Genomic DNA, 15667 nt, shown 5'->3' on the forward strand with positions numbered 1-15667 from the left:
GGCTGGCCACCGCGGAGATGGGGCGGAGGCGGAGGGGCCGGGCACAGAGGTCGGAACCGGCGCTTAGGAAGGTTCGCTGAGCTGGGTTGGAGAACGTGGCAGGTTAGCAGGAGATCAGGGGAGTTTGGTCCAGTCGGATGAAGAATATGGAAGTCACAGAAGTTCTCTGGATCCGTGTTAGAAACGGGAGGTTTACCAGGTTGAAAATGGAAGAGTCGGAGTTCCCACTGTGGCTCAGTGGGTTAAGAACCTGATTAGTACCCATGAGGATGCAGATTCGATCCCTGGCCTGGCTCAGCAGTTTAAGGACCTGGTGTTGCTGTCAGTGTGGGTTGCAGACACAGCTCAGAACCCATGTGGCTGTGGCCATGGCACAGCAGCTCCGGTTCCACCCCCTGGTATGCGAACTTTGATATGCCACAGGTGCAGCCCCCCAAAAAGAAAGGAAGAGTCACAGGGAAGTTTGCTGGGTGGGTAAAGAACCACAAGAGTTGGGTCTCTTCAGGGAGCATTGCTGAGTCAGGTCACGTGGACAGACTAGGGAAGGGAGCATAGGAGGTGAGGAGGAGGTTTTCAGGGTCAAAGAAGAGACCCATGAGCCCAGGTATGGGTCGTGAACATGGCAGGTGGGAAGCTTGCCAGATCAGGCTCAGGAAAGGTTACAGGTTAATAAAGGTTACAGGAAGCTTTGCCAGCTCTGGGTAGGGAACATGATAGGATGCGAGAGCATACTGCTCTGGCTTTACACTTTTTTTTTTTTTTGTCTTTTTGCTATTTCTTTGGGCCGCTCCCCACGGCATATGGAGATTCCCAGGCTAGGGGTCGAATCGGAGCTGTAGCCACCGGCCTACGCCAGAGCCACAGCAACGCGGGATCCGAGCCGCGTCTGCAACCTACACCACAGCTCATGGCAACGCCGGATCCTTAACCCACTGAGCAAGGGCAGGGACCGAATCCGCAACCTCATGGTTCCTAATCGGATTCGTTAACCACTGCGCCACGATGGGAACTCCTGGCTTTACACTTTTAAGCACAATGGAAACCCTGTCCTCTGTGAACATGTGGGACGTGTATACAATCAGGAAAATGGACACCCAGAGCCAGCTTAGCCTGAAGCCCAATCCCAGCCTGAGGCCTGCTCCCTCTTCCCACAGGGCACCAACTCTGGGTGTCCTGAGTTCCCTACCATCTGATTCATTTCCCCTTATTTGTCTCCCCCCAGCTGAGCAGAGGCAGGGAGAAGGGACACGTAGAAAATTCGCTACCGGAAATAGGAGACTCTTCTAGTCAGGGTTTGTACTGACCAGGAGGGAGGTGGGGAGGGCGGGCAAATGGGCACATTGACCCTGCCCACAACCCTCTGGACCCTCATCTGCAGCTCCTAGCAGCTCAACCCAGAGTCCAAGATGCTGGGCTGGTCTTGGGCTTAACATTGACTGAACATCTGCTATACACCACAGACCTCTGCTTTCCTCACAGTAGCCCAGACGCCTGGGCTGGTCACCTCCATCTCCTGCAGGAGTGAAAGGCTCCATGGAAGCATCCACAGCCCCCATCCCAGGCCCCTGGGGACTGAGGACAAAGAACAATGATCTTGCCCTTCGCTGCCAATCACTGTGCCACCTCAGGGCATCTATTGTCATGGCACCTGCCCCCTGAGTACCGTTTGCTCATCATGCCATAGAAACTGCACCAGCACCCCTTACAGCCAGGCCATGTGCCAGGCGCTGGGACCCTCCCCACCCAGAGTCTGCCCTCTCTCAGCCCTCTCACCTCACCAGGCCACCCCTCCCCCTGCCATTTCCCTGGACCCTCCATCCTTCCCAGAATTCCTTCTTGCGTCTGAAGCTCCTTGTCCCTAAGATACAATCAGCTTCCAGGCTGGGAGGCAGAGCACCCTCCACCCTTCGTCGAGATGCTTTGCCCTTAAAAGCCACCCCCTGCCTGTCTTGCCCAAGCCTCCCCTTCCCAGGGGAGGGCTCCTTGCCCCACACCCACAGAGGATGACAAAGACCAGAGGTGATAAGGGCTTCCGACCAGCTAGTAAGGTGAGCTTGCAACTCAGGTCCCCCAGGGATGGCGAGGGCACTGCCGCTGGCCTGTTCCACCCCCTTCCCACCCCTCATCACATGCCATATTAAAGCCCTTGCCTGCCCTGTCCCTGATTCCAGATGCTTCCCTTGACTGGAGCCCCCTTGGCATGCCCCCCAGCCCTCCTCATCAGAGCAAGAGAAAGGCCCGCTCACAGGCAGCGGGGAAGTGGGGGACATAGCAGGGTCACTCATGTGATGGGGTCGAATTGGGTGCGGGAGTGAAGAGACCCCCAGGCTGGCCTCCTATCCAACCAGCTGCTGTCACCCGGTGAGATCTTTGGCCTCTTAGGTCTCCAAGCCTCATTTTCTGACCTGTTGAGTTGGGGGAATAAGAGTGACCCCAGAAATGTCTGGAGCCAGGCTCTAGGCGAGATGCTTTCCTCACAAGTTGTCATTGCGGTGACCCTATGCGGCAGCTGAGCTTTGCCATCATTATTCTCACTCTATAAGCGAGGGCTCCCGGGCTTCAAGGAACTCTCCTTAGGTCATCCAGTCAGGTCTGACCCCAGAACCCACGCTCTTAACCCCTGAACTCTACTACCCACCCAGTGGGGCTGTGGTGAGCATGCATGGAGCCAGTGGGTGTAGCCAGTGGAGTGGTGCGAGCTGGCGGGGTCCTGAGCGAGTCCCACAATCAGGGCACCCGGCACACTGGCCATGGCAGTGAGACAGTGGGCTGTGTGAGCTGACCTCCTGGGGCACAGAATCCAATCGTCTGATCAAGACGTTAAAGGTCCAGCCAACCAGGGTTGGGGCTTGGCTCCCTGTCATGGTCCCCCTCCCAGGATGCCCCCTCAACACAGATGCCACCCCCACACACACCCTAGAAGAAAGATGCCTGCTGGTCCGAGCACCCATCTCAGTAGATGGCAACTGCATCTTGACCTTCCTGCTCATCAAGCCAGACCCTTTAGAGTCACCCACTTTCCCCCTCTTTTCTCATACTCCACATCCAAGCCATCCTCAAGCCCCGGCAGCTCAGCCTCAGAATATACCCCCACATCCACCCCTTCTCATCCTGGTTTCTTCTTTGACCATCTAATCCAAGCACCAGCGATTCATGCTCAATTACTCCAGTAGCCCCCAAACTAGCTTCTCTGCTCCCTCTTACATCCTCTTCTAGTCTCTCTGCTCCCAGGAATGATCGAAAATATAAATCCAATCATGACACACGCACATCCGCCCACAACCCTACAAAGGTAGACAAACGGATTGATAGAACAAAAACAAGTCCAAAACCAGACCCATATAAAGTCAGGTGATATTTGTTCCCACTGGGGCTCAATGGGTTAAAAATCTAACTGCAGATCAGGTTGCTGCAGAGACACAGGTTAGATCCCTCACCCAGGAACTTCCATAGGCCTCGGGTGCAGCCACTAAAAAAAAAAAAAAGAAAAAAGAAAAAGAAATCAAACAATACAAAAAATTTTTAAAAAAAAAGTAAAATTGTTAAAAAAAAAAAAGGATTTCCCATCGTACCTCGTCAGAAATGAATCTGAGTAGTATCCATGAGGATGCAGGTTCAATCCCTGGCCTCACTCAGTGGGTTAAGGATCCAGTGTGCTGTGAGCTGTGGTGTATATAGGTCAAAGATACGGCTTGGATCTGGCGTTGCTGTGGCTGTGGTGTAGGTTGGCGGCTACAGCTCCGATTTGACCCCTAGCTTGGGAACCTCCATATGCCTCGGGTGCAGCCCTAAAATAGACAAGAAAAAAAAAGTTTGATGATGTTCGACAAAGGTTCCCAGACCGTTCAATGGGGAAAGAGAACTGTTCTTAACATAGGACCTCAGGACTATCGGATACTCTTAAGGAAAAAAATGAACCTGATCCCTGTGTTGTACACACGCAAGAATTAATCTGAGCTGAATCACAGACCTCAGAGTAAAACAGCATCATAAAACTTCTAGAGCAAAACATTGGAGTATATCTTTGTGACATTGAGGTAGGCAAGGATTTCTTAAGGAGGTCATGAAAAGCACTAAATGCAAATTTGAAAATTGGTGAATTGGACTTAATCAAAATTCAAATCCCCTGCTCCTTAGAAGACACTTTTAAGAAAATGAAACGAGGTGAAATGAAAAAGCAAACTACAGACTGAGGGAAGATACTCTCCGTATGGATCTATGACAAAGGATTTGAATCCAGAATATATAAAGAACGACTGCAGATCAATAAGGACAAGACAAGGCAAATTTCTTTAAAGATTAGGATCTACAAATGGCCACTCTGCATGTAAAAAGGGAGATGGGAAATGAAGACTAAAACTTCAATGAGAGACCATTTTACAACCACCAGAATATGCCTAAAATGGAAAAGAGGGCCAACACCAACTCCGGGGCTGGAGTATACACCGGTATGACTGCTTTGAAAAACAGGTAGTTTCTTACCAGGTTAAAAAAACCCCACCCCTCGCTGCTCTAGGACCCAGCAATTTCACTCCCAAGTATTTAACCGAGAGAAATGAAAACATATGTCCACAAAGACCTGAATGTTCACAGCGGCTTCATCCATAACAATAACAAGAACAAAAGCTATTTAAAAAAACCCAGGGACTTCCCACTGCAGCTCAGTGGGTTACCAACCAGACTAGTAACCATGAGGACGAAGGTTCCATCCCTGGCCTCACTTCGTGGGTTAAGGATCTGGCGTTGCTGTGAGCTGTGGTATAGGTCCCAGATGCAGCTTGGATCCCATGTTGCTGTGGCTGTGGGGTAGACTGGAAGCTGTAGCTCCGATTTGACCCCTAGCCTGGGAACTTCCATGCACCACGGGTGCAGCTTTAAAAAAAAAAAAACAAATCCAAATGTCCACAATTAGGAAAATGGATGAACAAATTTGTGATATAGTCATGTAGTGAATCCCTTCTCATCAGTTCAGATGAATGAATGAACTTCTAATACACCCACAACATGGACTCAGAAATATTGTGCTGAGTGAAAGTAACCAGACAGCAGAGTAGGCACTGCACAATGCCATTCATATAGACTTCTAGAACATAAAACACACCTCTGGGGATAGAAATCAGAACAGTGTTTACCCATGGAGAGTGGAAATTGACTGGAAGGAAGCATCAGGGGACCTTTGCAGTGTTGGGAATATTCTCGAATTTGATGGGGAGGGTGGTCACACAGGTGTTCACATTTATTAAGATTTGTCAAAGTATGTTCTTAAGAACAGGGCATTTCCCTTCTGGGAGTTGTATCACAATTTAAAAAGATAGGAAAGTCGAAACACAACAACCCACCAGGCTACCATCATATTTGAAGTGACACCCCCACGGTGCTCATCTTTCATGCTCTCCTCCACTCCATCTGCTCCAGCCACGGGGTTTTCCTCACTCTTCCTTGAACACGCTCAGCTTAGGCCCATCTCTGTGACTTTGCGCTGTCCTTTCTTTCTGCCTAGAATAATCTTACCCAAGATACTCTCAACCCCTCCTGCATTCAGATCTCTGCTCCAGTCTTCTACTCAGAGGCTTCTTCCCTGAACACCCTGTCTCAGCCTCCTCTTCCTCCTGGCCCCATCAACTCCTTACCTTGCTTTTATGACACTGCCTTTCTCTCCACCTGCAAGTGTATGATGTATTTTCTTATGGCCTGGATCCTCCACTAGAATTTAAGGGCACAATGGGCAGGGCCTTTACCTGCCCAGTTCACATGGCGCAGGGCTCAGGACAATCTGAACATATGACTTAACACACATTTCTTTAATAATCAATTATTTAATGCTTTTCTGGGCTATTGTGAAGGTTAAACCAGACAGCACATACAAAGTACCGAGCGTAGGGACAGAGTAAGTCATCAGGTAACATAAGCTACTGTTGTTATTCATTATTGCAACCCTAACATCGTCCTGCATAGTGGCCAACAGAGATTAGGTGTGCAATAAAGAACTAAATGGATGGAGCAGATGAATGAATGGGTGGGTGAGTGGATTAGTAGGTTTATGGGTAGATATGCGGATGGATGGATACAAGGCTGGATGGATGGATAGGTGGATGGATGGATGGATGAATGGGTGGGTGATAGGTAGATGAATGGATGGATGGATGGATGGATGGATGGGTGGGTGGGTAGGTGGATGATGGATGAATGGATGGGTGGGTGGGTGGTTGGATGGATGGATGGGTGGATGATAGGTGGATGGATGGATGGATGGTTGGATGGATGGATGGGTGAATGGATGGATGGAAGGATGGATGGATGGATGAGTGGTTGTCCTAGTGAACATCCAGAATTCTTGAGACGGGGCCCCAGAGGAGCTTTTCCATAAGATTTCACCAGGCTATCTTTGCAGCAAAATGCTCAGGAAAGTAAAGACAGCAGTTACGTAATCAGAAGCTTTTGCATTCCCCTGAGCAGGTGTACACCACTTCAGAGTTCACATTTCTGTCTCGTCATCTCCTCATTGTCATTTTTCAGAGCAACTCCTCAAATAGTAGGATGGCAGCCTATCCTCCCCATTTACAGGTGAGAAAACCGAGGCCCGACAAGCTGCACTGCCTCATCCAAGTTGTGCAACAGGAGAGTAGAAGGCAGTCCTCAGTGCTGGGTCTCCCAATGCCCACTCTTTCCATATGCCCAGGGGTTGAGAGAGGGACGTCCCAGAGGCTGAGGACCTCCCTTCGAGAACTTTCAGTGATGTGTTCTAGGGCAAGGTGGGGAGGCAGGACGTGACTGCCAGGAGCTGCTGTGGGGTATCAGCATGTGGTGGAAGGTGAGGGTGATGGCAACTGACCTGACTTCCCGAGCATCTCAGTGCAGCAGCGAGGGCAGGATTCAGAGGGGCCCCCGGCCACGAAGTCCTTTACCAGTTGGCAGCTGCCAGGATCAAACTCGGAGGGGTGAGGGCAGAGTGGACCCCTCACCTGCCCACCCTCTGGCCCTCAAGTTCAGCTCCATGCAGGAGCCACTACTAGGCCTGGCAGCTCAGGGTGGCAAGGGAGGGGTCTGGCTGCCCTCATAGACAAAGGCCTCCAGCTCCCCCGACTCCTTTACCCCCAGGCTCCCAGCTTCCCTCTGAAGACTCAGATCCTGCCTCTGCCACTGCTCTCCTCACGGCCAGTTTTATGGCCTGCAAATTGGGTTTCACGGCAACCTAGGTGCACTAAGGTGGGCATGACAGTCCTAGAAGGGGGTCAGGTGCAGGTTAGGCACCTGATCAACGTCAGGTCTCTCCCCTCTGGTTCTGTAGACCCAGGCCCAACTGAAGGGAGTGGACCAGGGCTTTAGAAACCAGGGCCCTTAGGAATCTGACCTAGGAGGGACCGTGTCTGTCTGCATGGCTCTGGGACGGGATGCTCTCCCACGCCCCCTGCTGGCTGCATCTGGACAGTGCCGTCCCAGCAGGACAAAGAGAGCCGACAAAAACCCAGCGCCAGACCACTCTACACAGCGCTTCCCACCTGCAAAGGGACCTTCACAGCACTTGAGAGTTAATTAAAAAAGGCGAGGAACTGACATGACTGCCCTAACCCTTCATTTCCGAATGGGGAAAGTTTAAATGAGATCATGGGTAAGATGCTCACCCAAGGGCCTGGCACTGAGGATGCGCTGGATAAATGTCAGCGCCCAAACCCATCATCTCCCGATATTGCTAACAACTCAGGGTCGTGTGGGCAAGGGTTGCTCTGGCGGTTCCCATTCTGCATTTGGGGAAGGCCTGGTGAAGCGCCTGCTCCAGGGGTGTCTTTTATTGGCAGCCGCAGCTGCAAGCCGCCCTCGACCCCTCCGGTTCTCTCTTCTCCTCCAGCAAGCCCGGCTCTTCCTGCTGGTGCGTCCCTCCGCCCCATGTGGCACTTCCAGATGTCTTGCTCCTGGTTTAATTAATAGCCCTTTGGTTTTGTTCTCTGAGAATGAAACTGACAGTGCCTCGGAGACCACCCACGCCCACTGCTGCTGCGATTCCTGCTCTGAGAGCTCTGAGGAGCTCTGGGAGCAGGCGGGCAGAGGGGGCAATCCCAGGCCATCCCCGGGGCCTGGGGACAAAGCTTTCCTGCTGCTGCTACCCCTGAAAGATGTTTGCAGAGAGTGGTCCCAAGCATGGCAGCCCAATCAAAACCCGGAATTTCCATTGTGGTGCAACGGTTAATGAACCCGACTAGCATCCATGAGGACTGAGGACATGGGTTTGATCCCTGGCCTTGCTCAGTGGGTTAAGGATCCAGCGTTGCCGTGAGCTGTGATGTAGATCACAGATGAGGCTCGGATCCCGCGTTACTGTGGCTGTGGCATAGGCTGGCCGCTGTAGCTCTGATTCGACCCCTAGCCTGGGAACCTCCATATGCCATGGGTGTGGCCCTAAAAAGACAAAAGACAAAAAAAAAAAAGAAAAAAAGAAAAGAAAAGAAAAGAAAGAAAAGAAAAACAATCCTATGACTTTCCCCGGGCCCAGGAAGCTCTACAGGCCCCTGGGCCCCTGTGCCCACTTCCCCTGACCTTCTGCCTCAGCACGACACCCTCCACCTGGAACCCTCCTTGAGAGCTTTATCTCAACTGAAACGTCAGCACTGCCCACTGCTCTGATTCTCTGCTGTGACTCTCCAGCAGCGCCTCGTCCATGTACTTATTTGTGTATCAAATGTCTCCCTGATGAAAGTGTCAGCTCCCTGTCGGCAGGCACTTAGTCTCCATTGCCACGGTGTCCCGAGCCCTGCCGCCTGGTTGGCTCAACAATTACTTGTTGAATGAATGAGTGAGTGAGTGAAAGGATCTGGCAGAAATAAGCCTGGCCCCAAAGTCATGAAAACAGGAGAAACTATCTCTGTGGGTGACCTTGTGGGTGACCTTGGCTAAAACCCTTCGTTAGCGCCGGGCCTCGATTTCTCAGTCTGAAACCTGGGAGGATGGACTCAAAGATCCCAGTGGCTCTTCCAGCCCCATAGTCTCTGGTTCCCAGGAGGGCAACATCCTTGGGTGTCTTGTCTCTCAAGCTCAGAGGAGTGAAGGGGCTTGGAAGAAGTGATACAGGAGGTGAGGGAGAGAGGCAGGGAGGACACAGGCCCAAGGAAAGAGATGGTTCCCCCCACACTTTGCCACCTTCCACTCACCTCCAACCCAGAGGTGCCAGAAAAACCCTCCTGAGCAGATTAACCTGGTAGAAGGAGCCCTGGAGCCGGAGTGATGAAACCAGAATTTTGATCCCAGCTCTTCTCCACTGTGTGACCTTTGGCAAGTCACCGCCCCTCTCTGGGCCTCAGTAACACATCGGTACAATAGGCATGATAATGACAGAACCTCAGGCACAAGGGTTTAGGGCAGGTGGGAGTTGGGGTGGGTCCTCTGAGCAGTACGTCTGCTGGAGCAGGTTTTTCTCCATCCACAGCTGAGCCATCTCCCGGGAGCCCCTCCCTTGGGCATCCCTGACTCCACCATCCACTGGACCTCTCTGATCTGACCCTCCATCACACTAGCTTGTGCTGGTCTTTTACCCCCAAGGAGCGTGAACCGCACAAGGGCAGGGATTATGTTCTGCACACCATTAAATCCCCAGGTCCCAGGCGGGGTCGGGAAACGTGTGTGGGTGAATGGAGGCATGAATGATGGAAGCTGACAGGAACGTTCTCTTCCATTCCCCCTGCCCCTGCTTTATTTGCTTAGTCTTCCCTCCCCCGCACAAACACATGCCTCTCTGACTTGGCCTTTCTCCCCCTACAGTTGCCCCCAAAGGACCCAAAATTGTCATGACGCCCAGCAGAGCCCGAGTCGGGGATACGGTGAGGATTCTGGTCCACGGATTTCAGGTCAGCCTCTCTCTGAGCATCTGTGAAGGCAGTGGAAAGTGGTCCAGGGCACCATCAGGGGGGCCAGCACCCTGGGGCAGCATGCTCGTCCCTTGACCTCCAGCCCCGGCTCAGCCTCCTAGTCTGTGTTAGGGCAGAATCGGCTTCTGCGGGATGCATGAAGGTTTCTGCTCGCCCATCCAGATCTCCGAGCAGACATGGCACGCGTGGGTCTTAACATTCTCCCCAGCCCTAGCGTCCTTTTCTTCCCGGGCTGCCAGGCAGCCACACCCATCCCATCGGATGAACGTGTGTCCCCATCCTGCTCCAGCAGAATGGTTCCTCTTGTGACCCAATCTCCTACTTTGACCAACAGAACGAAGTCTTCCCGGAGCCCATGTTCACATGGACGCGGGTTGGAAGCCGCCTCCTGGATGGCAGCGCTGAGTTCGATGGGAAGGAGCTGGTGCTGGAGCGGGTTCCCGCCGAGCTCAACGGCTCCATGTACCGCTGCATGGCCCAGAACCCGCTGGGCTCCACCGACACACACACCCGGCTCATCGTGTTTGGTACACTGCGCCTGGGGATCCGGAGAGCTACTGGGGTGGGGGTGGGGGGCTCCTGGCTGGAGCTGTCCCAAGGAAGAGGAAGCAGTGGTTAAAACCATAACGGCTTTGGAGCTACAGAGCCCTGGGTTCAAATCCCAGATCCACCACTTAGTAGCTGGGCCATCCTTGGCAAACTGCTTACCCTCCCTGGGGGTCTCCATGTGCAGAATGGGGCTGATACCACCCAGCACACAGAGGCTGTGTGGCTGCCCTGAAAGAGTGCATGAGACAGCACACAGCAGGGGCTGGATGGGGGGGCTCCTTTGCCGCGTTCCCATTGCCGTCCATGCTTTACTTCTCTTTCTGTTCTTCCCAACAGAAAACCCAAATATCCCAAGAGGAACAGAGGACTCCAATGGTAGGTCTCCACTCCTGGAGCTTCTGGCTTCAAAGCTCTGGTCCCCCAAAGAGCCCCTTTGCATGCCCTCGCTCCTCCCTCGTGTCTTATGCAGGTGATGGCCCTCCAGTTGGACAGAGTCTGGCTCCAAGGGCAGGAGTGGCCCTAAAGCAATTAAGGGGACTCAGCATCCCAAAGAGGCCAGCAGGGATTTCGAGGGACCATGTCTCTCTCAGAGGGCTCAGCTGCCGAGGGCCCAAGAGCATGTGTCCAGTGTTGACCTAGGGGCTACGTTCTGGGGCCCTGGACCATTTATAGGACGATGGGTCTCACACACCCTCCCTGGGCTGCCCCCGACTTGGGCACCATGCTTATGGGACCCTGACCCTCTTTCAGGCCTGCCAGCCCTCCGCTCCCCACACTGAGCCAATCCCACAGTTCCCAGGGGAGGCCCCCCACTCCTAGTCCCCACAGAAGGTCCTGATGGCCACCAAGGAGCCTGACCTCTGCCCAGCAGACTGGGGACAGGGGAGGGATCATGCATAGTCAGGTGGGATTTGAACCCAGAGCATCCTAACACTGAAGTCCAGACTCTTGGCCCAGCCCCTTTGAAGCCCCGTGTTCCCCAGGCTCCACAGCCAGCTGTGCCATCAGAAAGTGGGTCAGGGGGGCACAGGCTCTGATGCTGCTCCCTCCTACGCAGGTTCCACATCGGGCCCTGCTGGTGTCCGGCTCACAGTGGTGCTCGCCCTGACAGTGGTCCTGGAGCTGACGTGAAGGCTCAGCCCGCTCCCCCCACTCCCTCCGGCACTGACACCTCTGCGATCGGTTTTCATTTCTTTTCTAAACTATTTCCAGTCTTGTTCTTAGTCTCTTTCTGTCCGTGTCTTGGCTTCTTCGACTGGTTTAATTAAAACAGACCACTTTTCCCCATCTCAGTCTGTGGCTCTATATTTTGTTTTTGTTCTATAGCAGCAACTGGCACAACACCACCACCCCCCCCCCCCGCCGCCACCTTGGGACAGGCACTGAGGGTGGTAACAGAGGACACGGAGGGCATGCTCTTCCCCGGATGAGGGGTGGATCCTTGTCTCACTTGAGTCCAGATGTGGGAAGTAACCAGAGACTCTACTTGGAAAATCCAAGTTCCCGTAGGACTAAGTATCATAGTCAGCTCTTGACACAATAATGCTGCATAACAAGCCAACCCAAATAGCAGTGGCATATGCCACAGCAAGCATTGCTATTATGTCTGTGTCGAGGTTCAGGATGCAGTGGTTCAGATGATCTAGTCTAGGGTTGGTGTGGGCAGCCTAACAGGCTGGTCTGGGCTGAACTTCAGGCTATGGGCGGGCTGATCTCCATGACTCTTAGTTCTGGGGCCGAGGGCAAAGAGGCGGTGGTTAGCTGACATTTGATCCTCCTAGCATGAATCATCAAAGCTTAAGGAAATAAATCCAAATCACACAAGCACTGTTAAAGCCTCTGCCTATCATGTCTTTGAACACCCTTTTAGCCAACACAACTCACATGGCCAAGGTCAACATTAATCAAGATCACATATTGGAATTCCCGCTGTGGCTCAGTGGTTAACGAATCCGACTAGGAACCATGAGGTTGCGGCTTCAATCCCTGGCCTTGCTCAGTGGGTTAAGGATCCAGCATTGCCATGAGCTGTGGTGTAGGTTGTGGACGTGGCTCGGATCCCGTGTTGCTGTGGCTGTGGCGTAGGCTGGCGGCTATAGCTCCAATTCGACCCCTAGCCTAGGAACCTCCATATGTCGTGGAAGTGGCCCAAGAAAAGGCAAAAAGACCAAAAAAAAAATCACATGTAAGTCAGTAGTAGAGGTTCCAGAACTTTCTATGCAACTACTAGAAGATTCCTCACACCATTCAGCTATTGGAGAGAAGGACTGAGGGGGGAGGCTGGCCTCTCTGAGCTGTGGCCAAGACCTGAGAGTCACCAAAGAGAACTCACGGAAGATTGCATTAGTCTGTAGAGGCTAGGCTAGGCTGCAGTAACACATTAACCCCAGGGTTTTACGGGATTAACACAATAAAAATTTCTTTGGGGTAGTTCCTACTGTGGCTCAGTGGGCTATGAAACCAGCTAGTATCCATGAGGATGTGAGTTTGAGCCCTATCCTTGCTAAGTGGGTTAAGGATCTGGCATTGATCCTTAACCCACCACATGAGCTGTGGTGTAAGTTGCAGACACAGCTTGGATCCCACGTTGTTGTGACCGTGGTGTAGGCCAGCAGCTGCAGCTCCAATTAGACTTCTAGTCAAGGAAGTTCCATGTGCTGTGGGCATGGCCCTCAAAAGACAAAGTAATAATAATTATTATTATGTGATGGTATGAGGAGGTGAGACCTTTGGGAGGTGATTAGGTCCTGAGGGTGCAGCCCCCTGAATAGGATTAGCGTTCTTATAAAAGAGACCCCAGAGAAGCCCCTTGTCCCTTCTGCCATGGGAAGTCAGCAGCCTGACAACTGGAAGATGGCCTTCACCGGATCCAGACCATGCTGGCACCCTGCTTGCAGATGCCCGAACTCCAGCATGGGGAGAAATAAATTTCTGTTGTTTATAAGCCTCCTGATCTGTGATAGTTTGTTTTAGCAACAAAAATGGACCAAAACACCATCACACAGGTAATAAATCCACACTCTTTACAAGCCACACGGGATGCAGGCCTGCCTGCTACCTTGGTCCGTTGCATGATCTCTGCCTCATTCTCTCTCTTTCTCTCTCTCTCTTCGACTTTGCTTTGTTCACACTTATCTTTCCATTCCTCAAATTCTTCAAGCCCATTCCTGCCTCAGGGCCTTTGCTCTACCTGTTCCCTCTGCCCAGAATTCTCTTCCCGTTGACCTTGGCCTTGACCTTGGCAGAGCTGACTTCCATTTAGTGCAGCTTAACTACTACCTCCTCCGAGAGACCTACCTGACCACCATCTCTCTCTCCATTGTGTCATCCTTAATTTCATTCTCTGCACAGCACATATCGCTCTATGATGCTTTTCATATTGATTGATCGGCTAAGAGTCTTTCCCTTACCCTTGGGCAGAATATCAGCCTAGAAGTGTGGGGATCACATCTGTGTCATTCACTTTCATGTCCTCAGTGTTTAGACCAGAGCCTGACACGTGGCAGGTGTGCAATAAGTATTTATTGACTGAATGAACACATGAATGAAAGAATTAGCAGCCTCCCAAGGATGTGCTATGGGCACCGGGGCTGCAGAGATGAGTGAGACAGGCTCTCCACCTGGAAGGAGCTCACAGTCCAATGAAGGGAGAACATTTACCCAACTAACCCAGTAACTCAAACTGTGATGAGTATTAAGTACCTTCCCAGGGCTCTGGACCATTGAGGTGGGAGACATGCATTCGGCTGGGATACAAGGGGTGGATCAGAGGACACCAAAGAGACAAGATGACATATGAGCAGAACTTTGAAGGAAAAACAGAGATTGATGAGGCAGAAAATGGAGGAAAATGTTCTAGATAAACAGAACAGCATGAGCAAAGGCTTAGCAGAAGGACAGTTTAGTATATCTTTGGGGAAAGGACGAGTAATTCTATCAGTGCTTCCAAAAGCTCTTTAGTTCACTCAACAAACATTTATTAACCACCAATTGGGTCAAACAAGGCTGTAAGTGCTGTAGCTTAAGTAGGAACATGTCATATGGTTCTTATATCAGTCAGCTTTTGTCCCAACAATGCTGTGTAATGAACATCCCCAAAATGTAGTGGCTCAAAACAGCAGCTATTTATTATTTCTCATTAGGCTGAGGTCAACTGCCGATCTCGGCCAGGTTTGACCCTTGGAAGCTGGACTCTCTCTCTCTCATCTGTGGTCTGCTGGTGGGTCTGCTGGGGGCTGCCTGGTCTAGGGTTCCCTTTGCCGGGATGACTTAGCTGTGCCCCAGATAGCCTCTCACCCTCTAGCAGGCTAGCCCAGTGAAGGCAGAGGAGCAGGAGAGAGAGCTGGAACACACAGGCCTCTCATGGCTTAGGGGAACTTGCCCTCTGTCACTTCTGCCACATTTTCTTGGCCGACACATGCAAGACCAACCCAGATTCAAGGAGTAGAGAAATCAATTCCACTTCTGGATGAGAAGAGCTGCAACGTCCTATTACATAATGTGCAGAACAGGCCAGAAGGCAGAATTAGAGCCATGCTTATAATCTACAGTAGCCCCACATTCCAAACTTGATGTTCTAGAATCTTGGTTTCCTGTCCGCCATGGCACATACTCTCAATTTCAACTGGGAAGTCCAAATGTCTCCTCAAGCCCATTTCTGTTTTAAAAATGTAACAAATAAGTGATCCATTCATTTGATACATATGTGTGTGCCTGCATTTTGCAGGTTCATAGAAACAATAAAGGAGATGATTTTCAAGGGTTGAAAGGTCCCTCCTATCCATCAGTTTAGACACCCAGGTCAGGTCAGCAGCAACAACCATGTAGCACCACCTGTGTCCTCAACCTACTTCCTTCTTCCTCAAAGCCCCAGTGGGTCTCACATGAACAGCCCGCCCCTCCTGCTGCCTGCCAGCCATCCTGCCTAAGCCAGTGTTACACAATGCCTTTGCCTTTTTTCTGGAAGGAATGAAAAAAAAAGATTTGTTCCCTCTTTTTGCCTTCATAGAGGGAAGCCCATGTAGGCATGAAATTGGAATTGCTTTGCCCTATTAACACCACGGCCGTTGGGCTCCACTGACCCCTGAAGTGCATTAATATCTCAGCAGCAAGCGGATGAACCACATAAAGTGGCAGAGGACACGCCTGGAGGGAGCCAGCTGAGAAGCTGGAGGGTCACGGGGGATGGGGCAGACGTCTGCTTTGGGCTATGAAGATGAGGATGCTGAGCCCTGAGCAGGCTAGAAAGAGAGGTTCATTCA

General features: G+C 51.8%; 1 protein-coding gene across 1 annotated transcript in view; it reads left to right on the top strand.

Annotated features, from left to right (window-relative positions):
* Positions 1–11693, top strand: part of IGSF21 (immunoglobin superfamily member 21) — a 259892-nt gene extending 248199 nt beyond the window's left edge. The window contains exons 7-10 of the mRNA XM_047791144.1: positions 9751–9836; positions 10192–10384; positions 10743–10781; positions 11464–11693. Coding sequence (XP_047647100.1) covers positions 9751–9836; positions 10192–10384; positions 10743–10781; positions 11464–11537 — 392 coding nt within the window. The 3' untranslated portion in view covers positions 11538–11693. The remainder of the gene's footprint in view (positions 1–9750; positions 9837–10191; positions 10385–10742; positions 10782–11463) is intronic.
* Positions 11694–15667: the final 3974 nt, after the last annotated feature.

This window comes from Phacochoerus africanus, chromosome 8 (assembly GCF_016906955.1).
Source record: "Phacochoerus africanus isolate WHEZ1 chromosome 8, ROS_Pafr_v1, whole genome shotgun sequence".
In the NCBI taxonomy this organism is placed as follows: domain Eukaryota; kingdom Metazoa; phylum Chordata; class Mammalia; order Artiodactyla; family Suidae; genus Phacochoerus; species Phacochoerus africanus.